At 41.6% G+C, this 22,791-nt stretch overlaps 1 protein-coding gene across 9 annotated transcripts in view; it reads right to left on the bottom strand.

Moving 5' to 3' along the window:
- Positions 1 to 22,791, bottom strand: part of LOC129172564 (nesprin-2) — a 60,249-nt gene that overhangs the window by 13,317 nt on the left and 24,141 nt on the right. For 7 of the 9 annotated variants that reach the window (XM_054762447.1, XM_054762449.1, XM_054762452.1 and 4 more), the window contains 18 exons: positions 22,001 to 22,171; positions 20,792 to 20,925; positions 19,068 to 19,248; positions 18,359 to 18,541; positions 17,416 to 17,529; positions 17,135 to 17,289; positions 16,844 to 16,976; positions 16,212 to 16,306; positions 13,939 to 14,170; positions 13,106 to 13,294; positions 11,422 to 11,544; positions 10,407 to 10,562; positions 7,385 to 7,543; positions 5,919 to 6,085; positions 1,992 to 2,154; positions 1,542 to 1,732; positions 979 to 1,129; positions 696 to 878 (listed from right to left, as the gene is read on the bottom strand). In XM_054762447.1, the coding sequence (XP_054618422.1) occupies positions 696 to 878; positions 979 to 1,129; positions 1,542 to 1,732; positions 1,992 to 2,154; positions 5,919 to 6,085; positions 7,385 to 7,543; positions 10,407 to 10,562; positions 11,422 to 11,544; positions 13,106 to 13,294; positions 13,939 to 14,170; positions 16,212 to 16,306; positions 16,844 to 16,976; positions 17,135 to 17,289; positions 17,416 to 17,529; positions 18,359 to 18,541; positions 19,068 to 19,248; positions 20,792 to 20,925; positions 22,001 to 22,171 (2,880 nt within the window). The remainder of the gene's footprint in view (positions 1 to 695; positions 879 to 978; positions 1,130 to 1,541; positions 1,733 to 1,991; positions 2,155 to 5,918; positions 6,086 to 7,384; positions 7,544 to 10,406; positions 10,563 to 11,421; positions 11,545 to 13,105; positions 13,295 to 13,938; positions 14,171 to 16,211; positions 16,307 to 16,843; positions 16,977 to 17,134; positions 17,290 to 17,415; positions 17,530 to 18,358; positions 18,542 to 19,067; positions 19,249 to 20,791; positions 20,926 to 22,000; positions 22,172 to 22,791) is intronic. The other 2 variants (XM_054762448.1, XM_054762456.1) reach the window with 2 other exon arrangements.

Genomic DNA, 22,791 nt, shown 5'->3' with positions numbered 1-22,791 from the left:
AAGTTTTAAATAATTTTTCTGACTAAAAATCTGCAAATTTGAGGGGTCCAGACTGCTGAGTCACAAACGTGTGGGGATCCACTGTGTATTGCACAATAGAGCAGCAACAGAACCAATGTTGTAACAGCACTGGGAAGCAAAGCGCTCAGCTTAATTAGATTTAAAAAAAGTAATCAAAATTAGCAATCACACTGTGGTGACCCGTATTGCTCCTGTGCAAATTGCTAGCCATCCAGGTCAAGATGCTCGTCATAAATTGAATGGAGGGCAACATTTGTGTCTGGCAGGGAATTGTTTTGTGTCGTCACTTTCACAGATACATAGTTGATAGCACATGTAGCTCGTAGACCTTGTGAGCATTTGCAGGGGACACGGTTGGCATGCCTCTCGAGAAAAACAAGTGCCCAGCTCTCTGAAAACAACAGGCAACTTGGGAAGTTGCAAGCGACTTTACAAACACCAAGCCCAAAGTCGCTTCTAATAGGTGAATCTGGCAACGCGGGCCGAGATGCTTTGTTTATATGTGACGTAACTGGTCAACCGGAAAAGCCAAAGTTTTACCCGCACTGAAAGGAGCATAAGCGCCATCTAGTGTTTTGGGGGGCACACAGTGCATGGCCAATAGTCACAGTGGAGACTTTCATTTCATTTACAGCTTTATGATATATTTACATCTGTGTGTTCCTGGAGCGTACCTTGAGCCTGCGGAGGATGGCAGCCACACGCCGGTGCAGACTGTCCCAGCGTCGGTTGCCTTCATGGACCATAGCTCTGAGCTGGCTGGCACGATCCGTGCGATTCTCCCTGGCCAGGCGGCGGTATTGGTTGTTGACTAGTTCTAACTGGGTCAGTCGCTCATGGACCTGCCTTTGAAAACTCTAAAGAGGACAGGGTGGAAGTGTGGTTGTAGTACTTGTAGTACTGCATCGCATCCAACTGAGTTTCTAATAACATGGCCAAAAAGACCTCGCAACTTGCCTCAAATTTCTTCAGCTCCTCCTTTGCGACCGAGTAAAGGACGTCTCCTGAGTTGGGGTTGGCAGCAGTGAGCTCAGCCATCTTGAGCCAATCCTCAAACCGAGAATAGTCTTCTAGGAACTTGCACCACAGTCTCCAGGTTTCCTCAATTCTACACGAGGCGAGAGGGAAACATTCTGGGCTGGTGACTAGCAGCCTTCACGTATCACTATGCAGTTGTATAGCACCAAAATTCAAGAGTAATGCAGAAAGTGATACACCTCTTAACCATGTACTCACTCAGCTAATCAGCCACTGGCCTACATCAGTGGTTTTCAAAAAGGTTTTTTGCTTTGTTTTTCTCATGCTGCTCCTGAAAGTAGCCAATAGTCAGGTGGGAACTGTCGTGTGTGATATTATGCACAGCTCACATAAGTAGCAAGAGGAAGGCTGCTAATGACAATCTGATAACTGCATAGTGACATTCTATTCTGTTCTATTCTACATTACATGATGTTATCCTGATGTTTTCCCATTGAATGATCTTTTAAAAACTTGTGACCAATCAGACTTTCAGTTCCCACCTGAGCCTCCTGTCCAGAGCCATGGCACAGATGGTCCTCCAGCGCTGGTCCAGGCTCCGACTGGTCTCCTGCAGGGAGTCGCTTTCCGCCTCTGTGGCGCCGGCAGCATCTTCGTCCCCCAGCAAAACGTCGCACAGGCTGAGCACCGACGCCACGCCCTCTGTGTGCTGCTCGATGTCCCGTTGCAGCTCCTGGACACACACACGGGCAGCCGTCATGGCTTGAAGTTCACCAAAGCACAAGAAAGACGTGGCCAGACAGCTGCAAGAGCCAACCCCCCTCCAAAAATTAAACAATGGAGTGATCGCAATAAATTATTAATTAAAAAGAGATGCAAGGAGTGGGAGAGAGAAACCAAGACTCAAAAAAGAAATATAAGCAAAAACAGTACTGAAACTGAACATGTGTTCTGTGCTGTTGTGCATGTGTGTGTGTGTGTGTGTGTGTTACCTGCTGCTCAGCCAGTCTCCTCTGGATCTCCTGGTGATGACACACACTGTAGGTGATGGGCCTGGACAGCTCGGCCTCAATGCGGGAAAGCCAGGATCGGAGGTTACTCATGTTTTTGTCCAACTGCTGCACCGTCACTAACGTTTCCTTCAGCTTCCTCACCCTACACACACACACGCACACACACGCACACTCGCTGATGTTAAGGCTGTGCCTGCTTGGGGAAGACCACAACAGAAACAACATTTAAAGTGTTACATGGGATGGAGGCGCACTGTGATGTGCTATCCACCGTATACATCACAGCACCGTACCATGTGGGAAAATCTCCCACACAAAGAAATAATAGGACTTTTCTCCATTTGTGCCAAGGCACATTTAATCATCCAGGTGTTAGACCCGTATAAAAGGACACAAAGAGGACAAATTTACAGCAAGAAAAAAAAAAAAAGTTAAAGGTCTTTTCTTTGAATTGTCAGGTGTCTCCCATTAGAACCCCCAACCATCACTATGGCAACGGACCCCTGTAACTGGTGTCTTAGTAACGCTCCAGACAATAGGTGCTCTTCCCCCGAGGCTTAAAAAGCCTGAAGTGTGCCCCATTCTGGAGTTCTGAGTTAATGTTCCCATTAGATCCTTTCTCTCCTGTTGAGATCCAGCAAGGTCTGTCAATCCGGAGAGACATGAGATGCTCTCCACCCCAAATGATAAGCACAAAAAACAGCTCAGAGTGTAAGTGGGAGGCTGGAGAATGTTTGAAAGGGACCGAGCAGATGGTGGCCATTGAGCAGGGAAACTTAGCCAAACCATATTGAAGTGAGCGCCCTTTTAGTCTACACGCCTCACTTTGTTTCAGCTCTTTTCCCAAGGAGTAATTTAAACACACGCTACATCAGACATTCAAACCCATTGTAAATCATATTTACCTGTACAAGTTTATCAGCTTGCATTCATTTGCAATAAACCAACAGCGTAAAAACTACTGTATATCACACGATTGGCCACCTACTGAAAGTTTGTACAAAGAGGTTGAATCATTTTGAGTGCAACTATTTTATCAAACATAAAACTATGACATCAGGCATGCCAGTGGTGTCCAAAGTGTGGCCCAAGGGCCATTTGTGGCCCACAGCTTGTTTATTATAGGCCCGTGGCCTATTCTAAAAATACAATTAAACAAGAAAATGAAAAAACGGCAAAATTTGAAAAAAGAGCAAAAAAAGCATAATGTAATGAGAAAAAGGTCAAATACTGACACTAATAATACTACTTGCTCAGATGCTAATATGGCTTCTTAGGGCCTATGTTGGTTAGTTTTTAGCCTATTTACAAAATTTCAAATCCCAAAATGGTCCCCGGAGCCTCGTTAAGGACAGAGATTAGTTGAGTTTTGTTAAGAAATTCTGAAAAATGTAAAAAAAAAAAAAAAAAAAACATCCCAGCAACAGTATCTGATTGCACACTAAGCCCATGTCCACACAAACACAGATATTTTGAAACACGCACATTTTTTTAAGCTAACAAAAAATGTCTGTCACTAGGGGTGAAAAAAACAGCAAAGAAGTTCATACCAATATGCTTTTTCACAAAGAATATCATAAAGAGTTTTTCCTTGAGGTATATATAACTTAGCATATTTACTAGGGGTGTCATAGTTTTGTCAAGAAATTATGGAAAATGTATGAAAATAAACACCTCAGCAACATTATCTGATTTCACACTAAAGCCATGTCCACGCAAACACAGATATTTCCAAAACCACACATTTCCCCAACACTAGAAAGAAATGCTTTTTTAAAAAAAAAAAAAAATGTTTTTAAAAAATGTCCACATAAAACCACGTTCACCAGCTGTCATGCACATTGTGGCCAATTAGAGGGCTGAAAAAGCAACCACAGCTGACTTGGTCGTGCATTATAATGCATCTGTTCATCACTACAGTGAGATATTAGATGCCGTGCGCTTTACCTTTAAATCAGCGCTCACTTCCAGAACCCAGGAAACATCATGAATGTTTATTCTAAGGCGCATGCACCCGAGCCTACCGCTGCACAAAATGTAACCAACACCTGTAAGTCTATAACTTCATATTCTATTGGTAAATAACCAAGATATGAGATATGAGATATGAGATGTCGCACATTTCCACACACACCTTTTGGAAAATCTCCACTCTGGCCGCAGTTTTAGAAAAAGGTCCGTTTTTAAGAACAAAAGCCTACACTTGTGTCTGAACAAGAGGAAAAATATGTGTTTTTAAAAATATCCGTATCTGGACATGGCCAAAAAGTTCTGTGTAAATTGTTGAAGTTGTTTTTGCATAATCCTGCTTACTAAAAACAGCAAACATAAGCTCCTGTGTGTGGTGACAACAAACAAAAAAAGCAAATCTGCCGGCCTCTTTAAACTTGAACTTGAATAGCCAGTGTGACTTAATGCAAGTTCATGCTTACGAGCTAACATTTCGGCTTTTATGGTGGTTTTAAGGCAGTGTAGTAGTTGTAAATTCTATACTGAAGTACCACAGTCTACTAAATTGTGCCTTATTCTCATTCGCCCTCACTAACCCCTGACAGCTCAACAAAAACCACAAGCTTCATGTGGAGGCCCAATAAAAAGACACAAAACCCTGTCAGGGGTCTGTGTGGAGTAGAATGGGCAAGGGGGGGGGGGGAGGTAAAAGCTGCAGGATAAGCGAGGATATTTGGTCATGGAGGACAAAGATAACAGCACAAGTGACTGCAGGACAACTTTTGGAGAACATTGTGCTACTATTACATTACACTGAAGCACTTACTGTATACATACAGTACTGTCATGGATGTATACAGTATACAGTAGCACAATGAGAGTGTCCATTTTAGCAGAATATTGTACAAAACAGCAACCCAATAAATGTTCATTTTCACATTTTACATTAAAATATGACATTTTCAGGAGAAATGCCTTGGTAAGATTACGCAAGCTCTGGTACGCTGTGTTTGTTGGAGCAGGCCTCCACGCTCGACAAAATGCCAACACAAAACAGTTAGACAAGTCATCAGGTGTGTAAACTGCAATTAGGACACAATAAGATGCCCACTGCCCACCTGCAATTATATGATGGTGAGAAGACCCGGCGTGACAGTTATATGGAACCTTTGACATACTTTCAGTTCCTTTGTGAACAATGCGGCATTGATGAAGTTCATATCTTGTCGTGCTTTCAGAATCAGTGATTTAATTGATGCTGACAGACCACTCCCCTACTCCTAGCCCACCAGCCTCCTCCCGCAAAGGGGGCAGCCAGTATGCATATAAGGACATACGCTTCCTGTCTGCGATTCAAGCAAAACTAGCAGTGCATTGAGGCAGCTGCTCCTGCACAGGAATATCCATCTGTCTGGCGGGGTTGTTATGAACCTGTGTGTGTGTGTATTCCAACCCATGTATTCCTGACAGCTGCAAGGTAGAGTCAGCAACAGCAGGTGGATGGAGTCACATGTTTGCTATTGTGCTTTTTAATGCGGGTTGGTGGAAGAGTTGCTTGAGTTTGAACAACAGATAAGCTTCACACCCCCTAACGATTCATTTCTATTTACATTTGCAGTCTTCCTTTTCTTCCACCTTTGTTTGGCTAAAGGCTTGTCTTTATTACTTCCTTTGCAATATGCAATTTACATGTAATACATCGGTAACGGTCTTCCTGCCAACTCTCCCAGTCCATTGCAGTACAGTAGCTTGACTTGTTGACATGTTTTCATTGGGACACAGATGATTGTGCCCCCAAAAATTCTGCCTAGCAGCAAGTTGCCGTGCAAATGTGCCACCACAAAAAACAATCCAAGCAACAGTATTGTTCTACGTTCCGGCATTTCTGTGACGTATTACTTGATAATGAGCCCACTGCTATCTTACCGTCATCAGAGAGCAGTGCACTGTAGTTACCTGGCTTCGATGTGATGGAAGAGGTTGTGCCATCGCTGGTTAACTTCATTGAGAGAGCCGCACACTTGGGTCTGCTTGGCCTCGTCGCTGGCTAAAATAAGCTGCTCCCCCAGCTGCTTCAGGTGGCTTTTATTCTCACTGAACAAATTGATTTCCTCCATGCAATCCTGCAGAAGCATTGGGTTTGGCATTAGGTTGCTTATTTAATGCACCATGTCTTGAGCAATAGAAGCCACGCATACTAATCACTGTCTAAGAAAATACAGTAATATGTATTGAGCCAGTGCATACAGTATATGTTGCATACTGCACAAGAATGGAGTATAGGATATACTGCAATGGTATTATACTGACACCAAGGGTGTAAAATACATTTTTTCACGCTCGTATATTAGGCAATATATTAGAAACAAAGCGCAAACCTCCAATCGGCACCACGTGAAATAAATCAGACCTTTTTCCACAGAGGGCCACATAGTGAAAAATGTAGGGATTCAAGGGCCACTTTGATATTTAGTAAGTCAACACATGTACAGTAGATATGTTAAGAAGTTATATATATTTCAAGAAAAAACTGCATCTCAGCTTTGTGATATCGGTGGAAATGCATATTATTAGTATGAACTTCATTCTTTGCTCTTTTTTCCCATTTTTGTTATTTTTTTTTAACTTTCTTCTTCAATAATCTTTGGGAATTTTTCTTTTCCTAATATTATGACTTTATTCCCTTAATATTATGACTTTTTCCCCAACCTAATGTTCCAAAAATGATAACTAAGTTGTTTGGTTTGTTTCTCATAATATTACAACTTTTAAAAAATAACATAATTTTTCTTTAATATTTGAACTCTATTACTGAAATGACATTTTTAGTCTGAACATTCCAAGTTTATTCTTGCTTATTCCTCACTAGGGTCGCGGGGGCACGCTGGAGCCTACCCCAGCTGACGGGGCACACCCCTGGACTGGTCAATTGCAGGTCACCTCCAGACAACAACCATTCACACTCACATATATCTTGTCACATATATGGACAATTTAGAGTCACCAATTAGCCTAACGTCTTTGGAGGAAACCGGAGTGCGCGGAAGACAAAGAGATGTCCAACGGAGATTCAAACCCACACCTTACAGATCTCCTGACTGTGTGGCCAACGTGCTAATCACTTGGCCACTGTGCGGCTTCCTCTCACAGTGTCCAAAGAAAACAAACGTTCAATTTTCAAAGTGGTTTTGTTAAAAGATTGAGCTCTTGATGAGACAGGGAGGTAGAAAAGGGAATGCAACCATTCCATTCCAAGCAACCATCTGTTACATCAAGCATGTTGGATTTTCATAAAGGCTACACAGGCAATCTGCACGCTGGTTTACTGTGTTTAGTTAACAATCAACCATAAATACGACACATTCCCAGAAAGCTCTCATAAAAAAAGCAGTGTTGTGTTTTTCCACAAATCCCTAAATTACCTTTTTCAGCTTCTCCACCATTTCTTCAATGCTGAGATCTGCATTGTGGCACACCTTCTTTTCCAACTGGGTGAGCCAATCGCAGAACTCCTTGTTTTTGTCATTAAAAATAGTCCAGGCGTTGAGACGGTCTGCAACTTCCTGTCTGCGTAAGGACACCTAAAGGAAATCAGCGAGGGGGGGGGGGGGGGGATAAAATAGCACGGTGAGTCGGTGAGTGTGATATATTAGCATGCATCTTATTAGACTGTGCAAATTCAAGCCAAGCGGGCCGTGGCGTGTCAAATATTTCATTTGAAAATACTGACGAGTAGAGGCGGCAAAATACAAGCGTTTTGGAATAAGCACAAAAGCAACTCAACTAGAAAGTGAACTTGGCGGAGAAATTGTGTGTGGGTTTTTAGAGATGATGTCGCCAAACCGAAGTAAATACGTAATGATTACTAATTCATTGCATCAAGACAATACAAATATGCCCCCTAGGGGTCTGTAAGCAGTACATGAATGACATCACAGCAATCTGATTGGATGCTTGCTACATGTTTTGTGACCATACCATGACATCATTGCAGCATCATTCTTTGAGCTTTTATCTTCTCGCGATACTTCCAGAATCCATAAATTCATTGTGTAATACTTCCCCTGGAGCCTATCCCACAGGATGATCTCATCTATCATCACTTTCACTTCTTTGCTCCAGTTTTGAGAGAAGAGGCACTTAAATTGTCCCCGAGTAGACGCCTGACCCTTTCACAGAGCTTTGTGGAAAAAGCAGGCTTCGCTACACATCTTAAAATAAAGGCCAAAGCTGATTATTTAGTTTTTCTTCAGTGAATCGGCTAATGTAGCATGATGTTGTTCAAATGTGTGTGTAATGTTAGCACTAGTAGTTCACTAATGTTGCAAATGTTTGTGTCTATGCAGCCGGGAATTCCGGGTCCCATGAAAAAAATCAGGTTTTTTCCCTCCTCCTTTATTAATTAATTACCAATTGTATTAGTAATTACCTATTTTTTGGACCCCCTGGCAGTCAAGGGACCTTGGCATTGTCCTGACTTTTCCCCTTTATACGGCACCCCTGGCCAACAGCACTCACCATAAATACATTGGAAAAATGTATAATTAATCCATGTGATCGGTATCGGTATCAATATCGGCGAATTTCAGTCCTGGATGATCGGTATCGGAATCAGCAGCATAAAACCCTGATCGGAGCATCCCTAGCTGACACGCATCTGGGAGGAATTCCCTCATCTCACTGGTGTTGCTCGTGATGCAGGTGGTGGCCACTGTGAACACTTCTAAGACAGGAAATAAGTTGACTTGGCTGAGTTTTCTATTGCTTTGCATAATCAAATTGTTTATTCTTTTTCAATAACCCTGTAGTATAGTATGGAACCTTAGCAAACTGTGCATGAATTAGTTTCTTGTGCTACTTTGGATTATCATAGTCATTTAATCCCTCAGTAATCTCAGTAATCATCTGAATGGGGAAATATCTTCAATGGAGTCTGGCTGATTAACAAGGTCCATTTTCCAAATGACAGCTTAATGCCATGAAAACAAGGCATTACCCAGCAGAGGCGCCGATGATCTTTTGTTCGGCTGAGAGTGGTTAATTTGAAGGAGGTTATATTTTACTGTCCTCTGGCATTCATTTGATTTCAACGAGCCCTGCTTCTGTTTTAACACAGAATTTGTGGGCCTTCTGGACCCTTGAGTATTAAAAGATGCATTGAGGGCTGTCGTGCCTCCTGTGAGGACGTTGTGGTAACAATGGAGACTGCCCCCTGAATCCCTTCAGGCCAGCCAGGCCATCTGGTCGACGGGCCCATTCCAGTGGCTTCCCCCAACACACAACCTGTTAACTAGACTGTGGCTCAAAACCAAGCCTCCTGGACGTAAAACAAAGTCTTCTGTGAAACAGCAATTGATTTGAAAACTCTGTGTGTGTTTGTTTATCTTTAATTGTAGAGATAAGCAAGTAAACCATTATGGTCTTCATTATCCAACTAGATCTCAGTGTAAATGGCCCCCAGCAACATTTAGAGAGCTGCAAGTGCTGCCTAGAGAGCCCCAACCATCAAAACAAAACCAGATAATTGGACATAATCGCTGGTGCTGCTGTAGCATCTGTGAGTTCCATTAACTGCCGCCAACACGGGCAAGAGTGACGGCATCAAGTTGAAGTGGAGACCCAATTAGTTGCAGTGTAAATCATCCTGTAAGCATCTTTGTTAACCAACTGTTGGGTTCTCCAGAACAAGAGCACGTTTGTTTCTGAGCTAAAAGACTTAACCGTAGGAATTTGCGGCCCTGTTCATACAGTACAGTACAGTACTGCACGGCGTGGGATTACAAAGCAAGCAGACTGAGCTTTTTACACGCTGGAAGCTTTCAGGCAACTGCATTTAAACTTTTGGAGCAGAGTGAAAAATCGCATTTATGTGTATGCCAGGCAACTGTATTAAAATACTCCATTATTTTAAATAAAAAGTCACACTTTTTTATGACAAAAGCTGTCAGACAACTGTTTTACAACATTTTACAGCAAAAAAGTCAAAAAAACTTTTTAATATGGCAGTTTTTAGTAACAGTATAAAAAGGTATTTAACTTTATGCTGAAATCTGTTAGGCAATGGTTTTAAAACATTTAATTGGACAGAAAACTCCATTTTTAAGACGTTAACTGCCTGGCAACAGGTTTAACACATGACTGAGATGGAAAAACAAGTACTGTGTATGTTTTTTTGCAACATCTTACCAAGCAATTGTTCATAAAGATATTTTTTTAGTATGAAAGGAGCAAAGGGTAGTTTTCCCTCCATGTTACCTCTTTTATGACACAAAAGAGTGTGTGTGATGCCGAGGCATTGTGCTGCTGTTGACCTCCAACTAACCACTGGAAGCAACTTTCCCCCTCCTCCTCCTCCTCGCATGTCCCTGCAGCTGCAACCACTACACTATAGTATAAACCCTCACGGTGTAACGTTTACACCATCATCCTTCTATCAGTCCTCACCTTGGTGCACAGTTCTTCCCACTGGACATGGAGTTGCTCCAGCTGCTGCTCCAGCAGAGCAGAGTCACCCGCCGCCACGTACTGGGACAGGTCGGTCTTCATGGAGGCCAGGTCCTTCAATCCACCGTCTAGATGGCGCAGAGAGAGGTCCGTCTTCTGCATCACACAAACAAAAATAGTCAGGCAGCCATGAACAAGCTGTGTGCACGCTTGTGTGCCTCTTTCTTGACCACCAAGATTAAAAGGGCTGTGGATGGGACAGGGGGAGGGTAGAGGGGGTAGAGGGCTAAAAAGTGGGAGGAGAACATGAGGGCATTTAATATGGGAAAGGGGGGTAAATGCAAAAGTGCTCTGGTGGAACAGGGGGGTAGAAATGGAAGGACTTTGTGTATTGGAGAAAACGCGTGTGTAACAGCATCTTCATACCAAAAAGTGTTCGTTTTCAATCAAATATGCAGTTAAATGTGATGATCACTTATAAATTCACAGTTTTATTGCTGAAACCATGACAACATATTATATTTATTAGAGACCCTTTAGAGACCATTTTTTGGTAACAAAATCAACAATGTTACGTATAACTGATGAGGAGAACAGTGAGGAAAGTCGTGTCTAATGCCATTGCCATGGCAACCTAAAATAGGGAGAGACCAGCAAGGGTTGTGTCTAGGGTTGCCAACTCCTTGAGAAATAAATAATGGACACCTTGCTGGCAGGGCCAGCCAACACCATTATCTTCACCCTTACTGGCGTGATGATATTGTTGGCCTTTTTTAAATTTGTGTGAGATGATTTTTAATTAGATGCATGTTTTGGAGTAATATAAATACTTGGAAAAAAAAAGTTAAGTAATTTATTTTTAGTGCAAAATAACAAAAGGCTTAACTGTCTTTTATTCAAAGCCTTAATTAACAATGTATGGAAAGTCCTTCAGCAAAAACTCCCGAAATATTTCTTAGTTCTGCTTTAAACAGTCTCATTAGAAAAAGGATCTGGCGTATGCTGATATAATTACCTGAATGAGTTCCTCTTCCTCAGACTTGTCCATCTTCGCAACCAGCTGCCAATTCAAGTGGCTCCTCAGCTCATCCAGCTCAGACATGATGCTGCTTATTCCATCCTGACACCGGCACCAGTCCTGATTTAGCAGACACAATATCACTGATCAGATTTGAACTTTAATCAAGGTCTGGAATATTCGAAATCCAGGGAGATCAAAGTAGGCCATTTTTTAATTAGCCCTCGGCACATTCTTAAAAATTCAATTGAACAAGAAAACTTAAAAAAAAATAACAGCAAGAATGGAAAAAAAGAGCAGTAATTTAATGAGAATATAGACTAAATATTAGGAGAATAAAATCAGAATATTAAGGCGGAAAATAGCATAAAGGTGAAATATTAAAGACTCAAAATGTCATTTTTGCTTCATAATTTTATTATTAGAAACAAACAAAACAAATAATAAAATTGCAATTTTAGGGAATTCAGGTTGGGCAAAAGTTAGAATATTACAATAATAAAGTAAAACTATTACGAGAATAAAAAAAAGAAAAAAAATGTACGAGAAAAAAGCAGAAATATTTGTCAAAAATAAAACCACCACAAATGACGTACATAAGGAAAAAAAGTTAAAGTAGCAAAAATACGCATGGCCACCGATAACACAAAACGTCACAGCATATCTATATGGGTTGGTTTAAAAAATGGAACAGTGCCCCCCTCATCCATTTTTCAGTATTCGGCCACCAGTGGAAAAAGTTTGAACCCCCCCTGGTCTAGATACTGAAATGCAGAATAAAATAATGTTACACAGAAAAAAAAGTCTCCACATGGATCCTATTGGTTGTTTATTTTATTCTAAGCATTTAATATACTGCACATGGAATAAATTGCGGCTTTATGACATACTCATGTATTTGCTTTTACAGACAAACAAGGGGTTGGACTTGACTCATTAGTTCTCCATGAACCATTTGGACAATTCAGTTTGGGGGAAAATGTCCATAAAAGGGACGTTTGGACGTCGCATTTTGGTTATCCATATGGCGCATTAACTCATTTATACTTGACAAGCTCAGCATGAACTCCAAGGACGAAGCCAGCACATTAGAGACAGCAGTGTTACACTTTTTTTTGTCTGGCTTTATGTTTGTTTCTTTGCTTCAAAGTGTGCATTTGTATGGTTTTTGCATATGTCAATGGCTCAGTTTGGCTGTGATGGAATGAAAGAGTAGTCAGTAGTACCCAGCTGTCTTTGGATCAGAGATAGATTTGAGCTGTACTTTGATCCCTCTTGGCTGGAGCTTTATGCCAGGGTTCACGCGATGCCTGTTCTCGCGTGTGTGTGTGTGTGTGTGTATGGTGGGATCAGGGCCCGGATATGGGTCATGTGAAGCTGACCCCACCCCTTTCTCCCATGATAATACTGTAACACACGCTCTTTATGCGGATTTTGTCAGTCCGAAGCTCGCATCAAAGTCTGCTTTCCAGTCGAGATGACAGTGTGTGTGTGTGCTTTTTCAGCTGCAAAACTCACTCTCGCTTCGTCAGTGACTTTATTTTTGTTTGTTTACAGGAAATGTGCTGTTTATTCACATTCACCTGAGTTTGAAATACTTTTATGTCCATAATGTCTTCGCTCCCTAACAATGCAGACTACTGAATGTAAATAACAGTCACTGAGTGATTATAGCAATTACCTGAACAGTGGCGCCAACCAGGGCTCTCCTCTTCTCTAGCAGTGAGTTGGTACGTTTCCAGGCCTCTTCTACGGTCTGGATCTCAGACTGTAGGCTGTCTGATTCTAATGTGGTCTCACACAAGCGTTTGCCAGCCTCCATAATCTTTGTGAACTTGGACTGGTGAAGCCCCACAGCGTCTTCAACACACTGCCAAATGCCAAATGCCAAATATTAGAAACCAATCTGTACTACCATCAAGCAGCGTTGCCAACTCCTCGGTAAGAAAAGTAGCTATTGGCTGACCTAAAAGTCGCAAAATGACATCATTGTTGCGTTTGCGCAGTCTCCAATTTGAGATCAACATTTGCAAGGCAGTTCATCATCCATCCATTTTCTATGCCGCTTATCCTCATTAGGGTCGCGGTGGTATGCTGGAGCCTATCCCAGCTGACTATGGGCGAGAGGCGGGGTACACCCTGGACTGGTCGCCAGCCAATGGCAGGGCACATATAGAAAACAATCATTCACGTTCACATTCATACCTATGGACAATTTAGAGTTACTAATTAACCTAACATGCATGTTTTTGGAATGTGGGAGGAAAACGGAGTACCCGGAGATAACCCACGCACGCACGAGGAGAACATGCAAACTCCACACAGAGATGCCCAAGCGAAGATTCCAACCCAGGTCTTCCTGATCTCCTGACTGTGTGGCCAAAATGCTAACCACTCGGCCATCATGTCATTAAAAATCTTTGTGTATAAATGTATGAATCCTTTACAGTGTTAGTGCAGTGATTATGGACCTTCAAAATGGAAGTCACACTTCCACATACAGTACATACTAACCTGGCACCCATCTGCAAGGTTCTGAAGCTGCTGTAAAGTGAAGACCGAAGGGTGAGCAGGAGACAGCAGGTTGTCAACAGCCCTCAGTGTCTTCCGCAGAAGCTTCATGCCACGTTTATAGACCCTGCATTGGTAGATCTGTTCTCTTGTTGCAGCCCCGTGCTGGCTTGCCAGCGACACAGACCTAAACCACCTCTCCCTCAGTTGGACCACTTGTGTCATGAGTTGAGGTCTGTGCAAACAAAAGAAGCACAACAATCAAGGAATGGATGCAATAGCGAAATGATGATTTGAAGAAATACTCTTTGAGAGTCGGGAGAAACATATCAAACATGAATAAAACAGCAGCAAATGACACACGTCAGTCCTAGTCCATTCAACCAACTGCCAAATCAGCATAAAACCAGTGGGATTTTACGAGCATTAACAGCCTTTGGCGCTTCCAACAAGCAGAGGAGACAAAACTTTCCTTTAGACCTCACTGATTCCATGAATCCATGGGCCGTCCAAGTATCGAGAGACCACAAACATGATTTATGGAAGGATCAAGGAGAGGGACATTTAGCTCTTCCAAGACCGGAAACATCTGCAAATTACTACATTTTGTCGCACTGGTGTGCATCCAGTGTCTTAGGCCCCCGACATAAGAAAAATCAAATGCAGCTGGGAAACCACAGATCTGTTCATTTTTATTGATGACTGTGTCTGACCCCACAAAGGCAAGCCTCACTGATTGGGAAGAGCAAACAGGCTTCCTCGGACAAACTGGAATGACCTCTAATGGAAGAAGCGTACATACACTGACATACAGTACTGTGGTTTAGGGCACCATCGGATGTGTTGTTTTAGCAGGCTATAAGTCACAAGTTAAGTTAAAGTGGGGTGGTGGTTCGCCACCTAGTGGCCATAATAGTTCATTGAGTCGAGTTTGTTGTGATGCAGTTAGGCACACAAATTGAATAATACAGAGCATTTTTTATAACAGAATTCTTTCTAATACAGTAGCTAGATAGAAGCTTCTGCTTTGGAGATACTGTATGTCTGTAAGTAATGTGCATTTCCATTCATGTGGAGAAAATACATTCTTGTTTCTGCACTTTAATGCAGATTCCCATAAAAAAAATGTAATAGATTCTTCATGGGCTCATTTGCCAACCATCCAGAAAATTTGCACAGTACTGCAGCCATATGTTGTAAGCTTAGGTATCGTGTGACAATAATAGTCTCATCAAGCTGTAGTCTCATCAATGTAACATTACTGACACCTAGTGAACAATTTGTGAATGTTTTTCTGAATTTACTTTATAAAATTTGCGTAAATATGCATTTTTTGACTAATAATAGGCCGTAGTTTACCACAAAACATCCATCCACCCATCCATCTTCTACCTCTTATCCGAGGTCACGGGGACAGCAGCCTAAGCAGGGAAGCCCAGACTTCCCTCTCCCCGGCGGATCCCAAGGTGTTCCCAGGCCAGTTGAGAGACATAGTCTCTCCAACGTGACCTGGGTCTTCCCTGAGGCCTCCTACCGGTCAGACGCGACAGTGCTTCCCACCTTATCTCTAAGGAAGAGCCCAGCCACCCTATGGAGAAAACTAATTTCTGCTACCTGTAGCCGTAATCTTGTCCTTTAGGTCACTACCCAAAGCTCATGATTATAGGTGAGTGTAGGAACGTACATCGACCGGTAAATTGAGCGCTTTGCCTTTCCGCTCAGTTCCGTCCTCACCACAACGGACCGATGCAGAGTCCGCATCACTGCAGATGCCGCACCAATTCGCCTGTTGAGCCCGTGTTCCATCCTTCCTTCACTCGTGAACAAGATCCCGAGGTACTTAAACTGCTCCACTCGGGGCAGCGATAATTTAATTTAACTGTGCTAGAGTGACGCCACAAAATTGTAACTGCCAAGTGGCGAGGGACGGCCATATGTAGTTTTTTTTTTTTAGAATATTAAAGTACCTATGTGTAATAATCATACAGCACATTAAAACATAATTTTGATGATACACTAAGTTGTAATGTAGCATCCTTGATCACCTACTTTACTGGCCTTTTGATAATGGTGGGCCATCCTGGACTTATTTCATGTTTTTGCTAACATCAGTACTGACTTATTTGTTCAGAGTAATTCCTTACTGCTACTTTAGCTTGAGTCTTACTTGACACAAGTGTACTTGTGTCTTGAATACAGTACACTTATATTCATACTTAAAAAAAAAAAAACTTTGAAGTATTGTAAATATAATTCATGTTTGTTTTATCACATACTTTTGCTCCCCTTTTGGCATTTCCATGGACTTCACTGCATCGCGGAGTAGACTTTGGAGAAGCTCTTGTCCAGTAATCACTTCAATCTGACGCCTCTTCGTGGATGAGAGATAACAAAAAGACATCTTTAATCACAGACTTTGGCTTCTACACACAAAAAAGTGGAAATAGGATCACATATTCTAGAAGTAACAGACTTGCAAATCCCTTTGGAATGTTTGTCTGCTGTGGAGAAGATGACGTTTGCATGCATAGAGTTAAGATAACCGTGATTTCTCGCAAGACACATGTCTGACACATCTTAAGTAAGTTTGATCAAGTGTAGTTGAGTAGTGTAGTTACTACAGCTTCTGTTTGGACTACTCGGACCGCCAACCGTCCTCTAGCACCAACGATTTAGAAAGGCTGGACTACTGCATGATGAAGAGCTTTAGCTCTCCTCTACTGCTGTAGAAGTCAGACATGATGTGTGGGCGGTTTAGGGGTGAGAAAGAAGGTGAGTAAGGGACCGGTATAGCTAGTGAACATAGCACATGTAGTATGTTGAAATAAATTGGCATCAATAAGTCTGTTGTCGGTTGCCACAAAAGAACCTAACTAGACATGCATTGTCATAGATGACCACATCGTACCTGGAGGACAGTGATGATCTCTTGGAGGTTGAAGCCACTTTGAGGTTCTGACTCTAGCTCCTCCAGGATGGATGTCAGCTCCTTACACTTCTGGTGAAAGTCTTGGGACTGCTGACGATCACGTTGCAGAGTTCTAACAAACGGCATTCAAGCAAATAAAAAAGTAAACCAAAAGGAATACACTGCTGTGCCAAAATCTGTTATAAAGCCTTGAATTACACTCTCTACCCTTGCATTCGGCTCCATTGCATCTATTCTCCACTAGCATAAAGCGTCATTTCACTGTCTCACCTGTATACAAAAGACATGTGAGTCACATTGTCGGTCCATTGGTTGCTGAGCGTGTGCAGCGTCTCCGTCTCCTGCTTGCTGAGGCTCACATAGCCACTCATCTCGCTGACATCAACCAGTGATGGAAGCAGTTCAATGAGTTTTAGAAGCTCCTGCTAAACAGCCAAGAAATAAAACAGGCTTTTAAGAGAACATGATGGGAAAAAAAAAAAAATCTTGTCAAGTCAAACTTTAAAAAGCATCACTATCACAGTGGGCTGTTGGCAAGGACTCAGACCAACCTTTACAGTGTCTCTGTCATTTATACAGGAGTCTTCTCTATACAGTCTTGTCTGTTCCTGCTGTTCAAGAGCTTCCAGCTGCGTGTGAAAGTGTTTGTAGTTGTCTACATCTTCCTGCAGACAGGCAGAAATGTAAAAGTCAATAGTAATATGGATTCATGACATTTGAAAATACAGAAGCACTCTGTTATGACAAAATAATGTTCAACCATGCTGTTCTCCTGTCAAAAAAATAACAGTAGAACAGCCGATGATCCTGTGGTCCGGCAATTCAAATTCAACCAGTATTTTGAGAAAAATACACTCAAAATTGGGTCTCTTTCCCCACAAATGCTATGTTCTTCTATTACAGTATAGCGACTAACTAACAACCTTTATTACTTTTTCTTCTTTGTTTGAAATGTAGCTGTTTAGTTTTTCATTCACCTTGAGTGATCATTCCTTCCGATGCAGGAACAAAGTTCTCTGTGCAAAAAAGTAGTGCAAATAAGATATACAGTATAATGCTCCGTATTTAGTATTTACAAGTTGTATTGTTGTATTGTATTGAGTGTAAGCATGTATGTAATGTACAGGTATTCTACATCTGAACAAATCTGAGGATGACCAGCGGTGCAGAGATGATCGGGTATGAGCTTTGAGGTTGCATTGTGCAGAGTAATAATCATCTTACAACAACTACAGCAAAAGATGATCCTACTCTCTGAAGAACTGAGTAAGATTTTATACAAAAAAGTATAGTGTAATTAATAGAAATGTGGCATATTTTAAGGTTTCTTAACAAAGCTTTGTTATATTAAGTAATAATATCATTTTATAATAATATTAATAATAATATTAAATTCCAGTATTATTATTTAGTGAATTCTACTTACTACTTACTTAGGAAGTGAGAAAGCATCTCCGTATCAAAAAAGAGTTTTAAACTAAGTTCTGCCAATACCTGCAGACTTTTCTTTTTGGCTGCAATTGCTTGGTTCAGGAGGAGGACCTCAAGCGACAGCAGTCTGTTCTCTGATTGGAGCAAATTTGCGGGCAGTGGTTGGAGACATCCAGCGAGAGGCTTCGATAAGGTCAGCACATCCGCCAGACTGTTTTGCAGTTCTTCTGCAAGATCCTGCAATTTCTTTTTGTTGGAAATTGATGGAAAATGTTATTATCAAACAACAGTGGAAAAATCTAATAATTAAGGCCAAATTGTAATTGGCCCATTTGATTAGATTAGCTTTAATAGCGTAAAAAAAAATCATATCCACTTGAAAACATCTCAAAATGAATAGTTCTGATTTGAAGCCACTGTTTGACGAAATGCGTGGTCAAAAAAAGCAAGGTTGGACCTCATGCCCCTCTGGCTCGTTTTTCCAAACAAGCTCTAATGCGGCATGTGCTACAGTACAAGATGAGGTAAATCAACGTAGCACAGCAAGACCAAGCAAAACAGTCCTGATCTCATCCTCTCCATCAGCCTAAGTACACCATGACTCACGCAGGTAATTCTTTAGGAAGAAGAAAAAAAAACAGATAATTAAATTAAACTGAACTCTTAGAACATCCTCTTGGTTGATTTAGGAAATAATCCAAGTTGTTTGTTCAATTTCTGGGTTTAATATTCCCAAGAACTTGGACAATTAGTGTGGACCACATGAACTAACCTCCACTGAGAGGACTGTGACCTGTAGTTCTTGTTGAGGGGAAAAGGAGGAGAACTGATGCCGCAGGTGTTCCAGCTGAAGGGAGCAGGTATTCCAAGCGGGATTATACTGCTGCCAGAGGGTGAGGTTCTGCTCAGTTTTCTTGTGTTCATCCTTCAGCTCCTCCAATACATCTTCCCACCTGGAACGAGGGGAGTTAAGTAGGATTTACACCCCATAATTAACTCCTGTGTTCAGCAAAATAGACAACACGAGTCAACACACTATGTAGGCAAAAATACTGGGACTGTGTGTCAGTGGCAACTTGTCCATTTATCCAGAAGACTGATGTTGCTGAGATGTGGCCTGCTGGCTCATCATCTCTTTTGTAGTGTTTGATGGGCTTGAGGTTCTTTGCTTTGTGCACTGCTGTGAGAGAAAACGTCCTCAAATTGTTCCCACAATGTCAGAAGCATAGAAAAAGCATATTCTGAAATGTCTTAGAGAAAAAAAACAAAGATTCAGGGGCACTTAAGGGTTCTTTTCCAATCTCTCATTGATTTGATTAATCCATTAAGATGAGTATTTCAATATGTCAGCCCGAGAGTTCTCAAATGATCTCACCTTGGGACCCACCTTTTATTCTTTGCAACTTTTATTGAAGTTAAACCAAGGAATTAAAAAAAACAACATAAAATACACATGATTACATGTGCAAAGTCAAGCGGAACATGATTACCGCATGCATAAAAATTATGACCAAATTAAAATTTAACATAAATTTAATTTTTAAAAAGACAACAAAATGAGATACAGTGGTTCAGCTATCACAAATTTGCTGATTCATTCTCCATTTTTTTATGCCGCCTATCCTCACTAAGGTCATGGGGGTATGGTGGAGCCTACGGACGAGAGGCGGCGTGCACCCTGGACTGGTCGGCAGTCAATCGAAGGGCACATATAGACAAGCAACCATTCACACTCACATTCACACCTATGGACAATTTAGAGTATCCAGTTAACCTAACATGCATGTTTTTGGAATGTGTGAGACAGCCAGGCTACCCGGATAAAACCCACACACGCACGGGGAGAACATGCAAACTCCACACAGAGATGCCAAACTGGCAGATTTTTGATTAAAAAAATATTAAATAAAAATAAATGCATTAATTGTTTTAATTAACATTTTTTGCCAAGAAAATACATTCACTCTACGTCGGTAATAATTTACAAAATATGTGATAATACAAGTAAAATGTACAGCATAAATGCAGCCCACAATTTTTACATGTTTATGACTTTACGCTTCACTGATAACAACTTTCACACCACGAGTCGGATTCCATCTGTTCACCACCCATCTTAAATTATTATTTATTAGTGGCGAGCACCTATACATTTTATACTTTTCATGTGTTTAATAAGTGTGTGAGGCATATTGAGGAGAGGGGGGGACCACGGTTCTAATCCACCAAGGAATCTATTCCAATAATTACAACAGTCACTCTTATTACAAATGTTGATCCAAAATCACAGAAGAACGCCAGCATGAAGCTAGCAGGAGGGTTTTGAGAGGGAATTATTATTATTTGTATTTTTATTTTTTTCTCTTTGGAGAGGGAATTATGCCGGCCAACTATTTGCGCAAGACCTGAGAGTTTGATCATTTTTGTTTTTCTTCAGCAAATAGGCTAACCAAGCATGATGTTGTTGCTAAAATGAAAATGTTCTGCGTCACTGACCGCTGTCGCTCTTGTTCCATTCGATCACCAAGGGACTGAGATGTTCTCCCATCAAGAGTTTTTAAAAGACCCTGAAATGACTTGTAGACGTCCTTCCAAAGCTCCTCCCCTTGTCCAACCCTCTCCTGGAGTTGCTGTGCACAGAAAACATTTGAAGTATCGTAATGTTAGATATTCATTTCCAATTTAACACATGATGCACGTTGTTCACTATGCTCCGATCAGGGTCTTATGCTGCCGAGTCCAATACGATTATCCGGTACTGAAATCGGCCAATACCAATCACACGGATTAATTATACATTTTTCAATTTATTTATGTTGCAGGCTATTGGCCAGGGGTGCCATATAAAGGGGAAAAGTCAGGACAATTTGAAGGTCTCCTGACTGCCTTTGTACCCAAAAAAATAGCTAAGTACTAATAAATTTAGTAATTAGAGTCCGGGGGCGTTTTTTTTCCATGGGGCCTAGAATTTCTGGCTGCACCGCTGCTACTCGCTATACGATATGAAAAAGGGAACCATAAAAATCACCTTAATTGAGACAAAAACATATTTTACTTACTGGTACTTTTTAAAGAGAACATATATCACTTGTTAAACTTACACTACAGAGGATGAGAGGGCTTTTTTAAAAAAGACTTCAGATGTGAGAGTACATTGGTGGAGCTCTAGTAGGACTGCCAGGTAAGTGAGAGAGTATTTGTTGAGCCCGGTGTCTTCCACCGCTGAGAAAGGCTGGTCATCTCATCCGATGAATTTAATTATTTGCTTAGACTTCTGACTGTCACACACATACGGGGGAGTGTTGTTCACATGGCTGCGTTAGCTGCCGTTTGACTGATGACACCGTGAGCCTCAAAAACTCACCATATTCCAAGTTTTCTTCAAATGCCATATTAAATGTAATCTTTTTAATGTGCTACCCCCACAAGATAGTTTTCATGGCATGTGTTGGCAGTTATGTTCCACATGGCAGACGTGATAGTTTTTGTTTTGGCACTGTGAAGGAACGTGGGAGGAGGACACTGCCCAAGACGTTAGGGCAAGATACTACACTGCACGCAGGGATTGCTGCAGGCTGCCATAGTACTAGCCACAGGTGATCGCGTTAAAAGGTATTTATCGGCATATGTGGATCACGTAACTTTTCATGGAAATTGGCCGATAATGACCGGCGGCCCACCAATCAGAGCATCCCTGTTGTTCACCTGAATGTGCTCTATGTGATCTTCTGTCTGCTTCAGTGAAAACAGAGGTGTTCTGTGAAGCTGCAAGGCAGAGCGCACGCTACTGGTGCGCAAAGAAACCTCCCTCATATTTCGGTCCCAACAAGTCCATTCCTTCTCAATGAGCTGCAAAACTGGACGCAAAGCTTGGATCTGCAAAAAACAAAGTTGATCATTTCAAGCCCATAATAACATGCATTTCTGTGGTTGTCAAAACGAAGTGTTTGCTCTTCTGAGTGCCATCTAATCAGTTTTCACTCAGTGGGATTCATTGCACGACATAAATGCAAATCATTAGTTAGGGAAAGTGTTTTGGCAAGCTGAGTCATACAAACCTCGTGACTAATCACAAGAAAACACTTCTTTTTGTTTTCTCTGACTTTATCATAATGCATCCTGACACTTCGCAGGAAGGACAGCAGCTTGATAAGCATGTCAAACCTGCCAAGCTCACTTCAGTTATGTTGAAGGGCTAAATGAACTGATGAGTGTGTAAACCAGTCCAACCTTTTTCAACTGGGGGGTGCATAAAATCAAAGCCTGCAGGGGCCACTTTGATATATTTAATTTTCTAACAATGCTAACAATGTTTGGTTTTTTTTGTTTTCTTGTTTCTTTGCTTTGCTTTGGACACCCCTGTATTAGAGTTAAAGGGAAAAAAACTGCGTGTCTTTGTGTTAGTACCATGCTTCTTCTCCTTACATTACAGCTTTTTGCACACTATTTTTAGAGTATGCAACGGGCAACAAATGCCCCCCGGGCCGCACTTTGGA

Source organism: Dunckerocampus dactyliophorus, chromosome 19, assembly GCF_027744805.1.
Source record: "Dunckerocampus dactyliophorus isolate RoL2022-P2 chromosome 19, RoL_Ddac_1.1, whole genome shotgun sequence".
In the NCBI taxonomy this organism is placed as follows: Eukaryota; Metazoa; Chordata; class Actinopteri; order Syngnathiformes; family Syngnathidae; genus Dunckerocampus; species Dunckerocampus dactyliophorus.
Note: the sequence above shows the minus strand (reverse complement) of the source record. Positions and strands in the feature narration are given on the sequence as shown.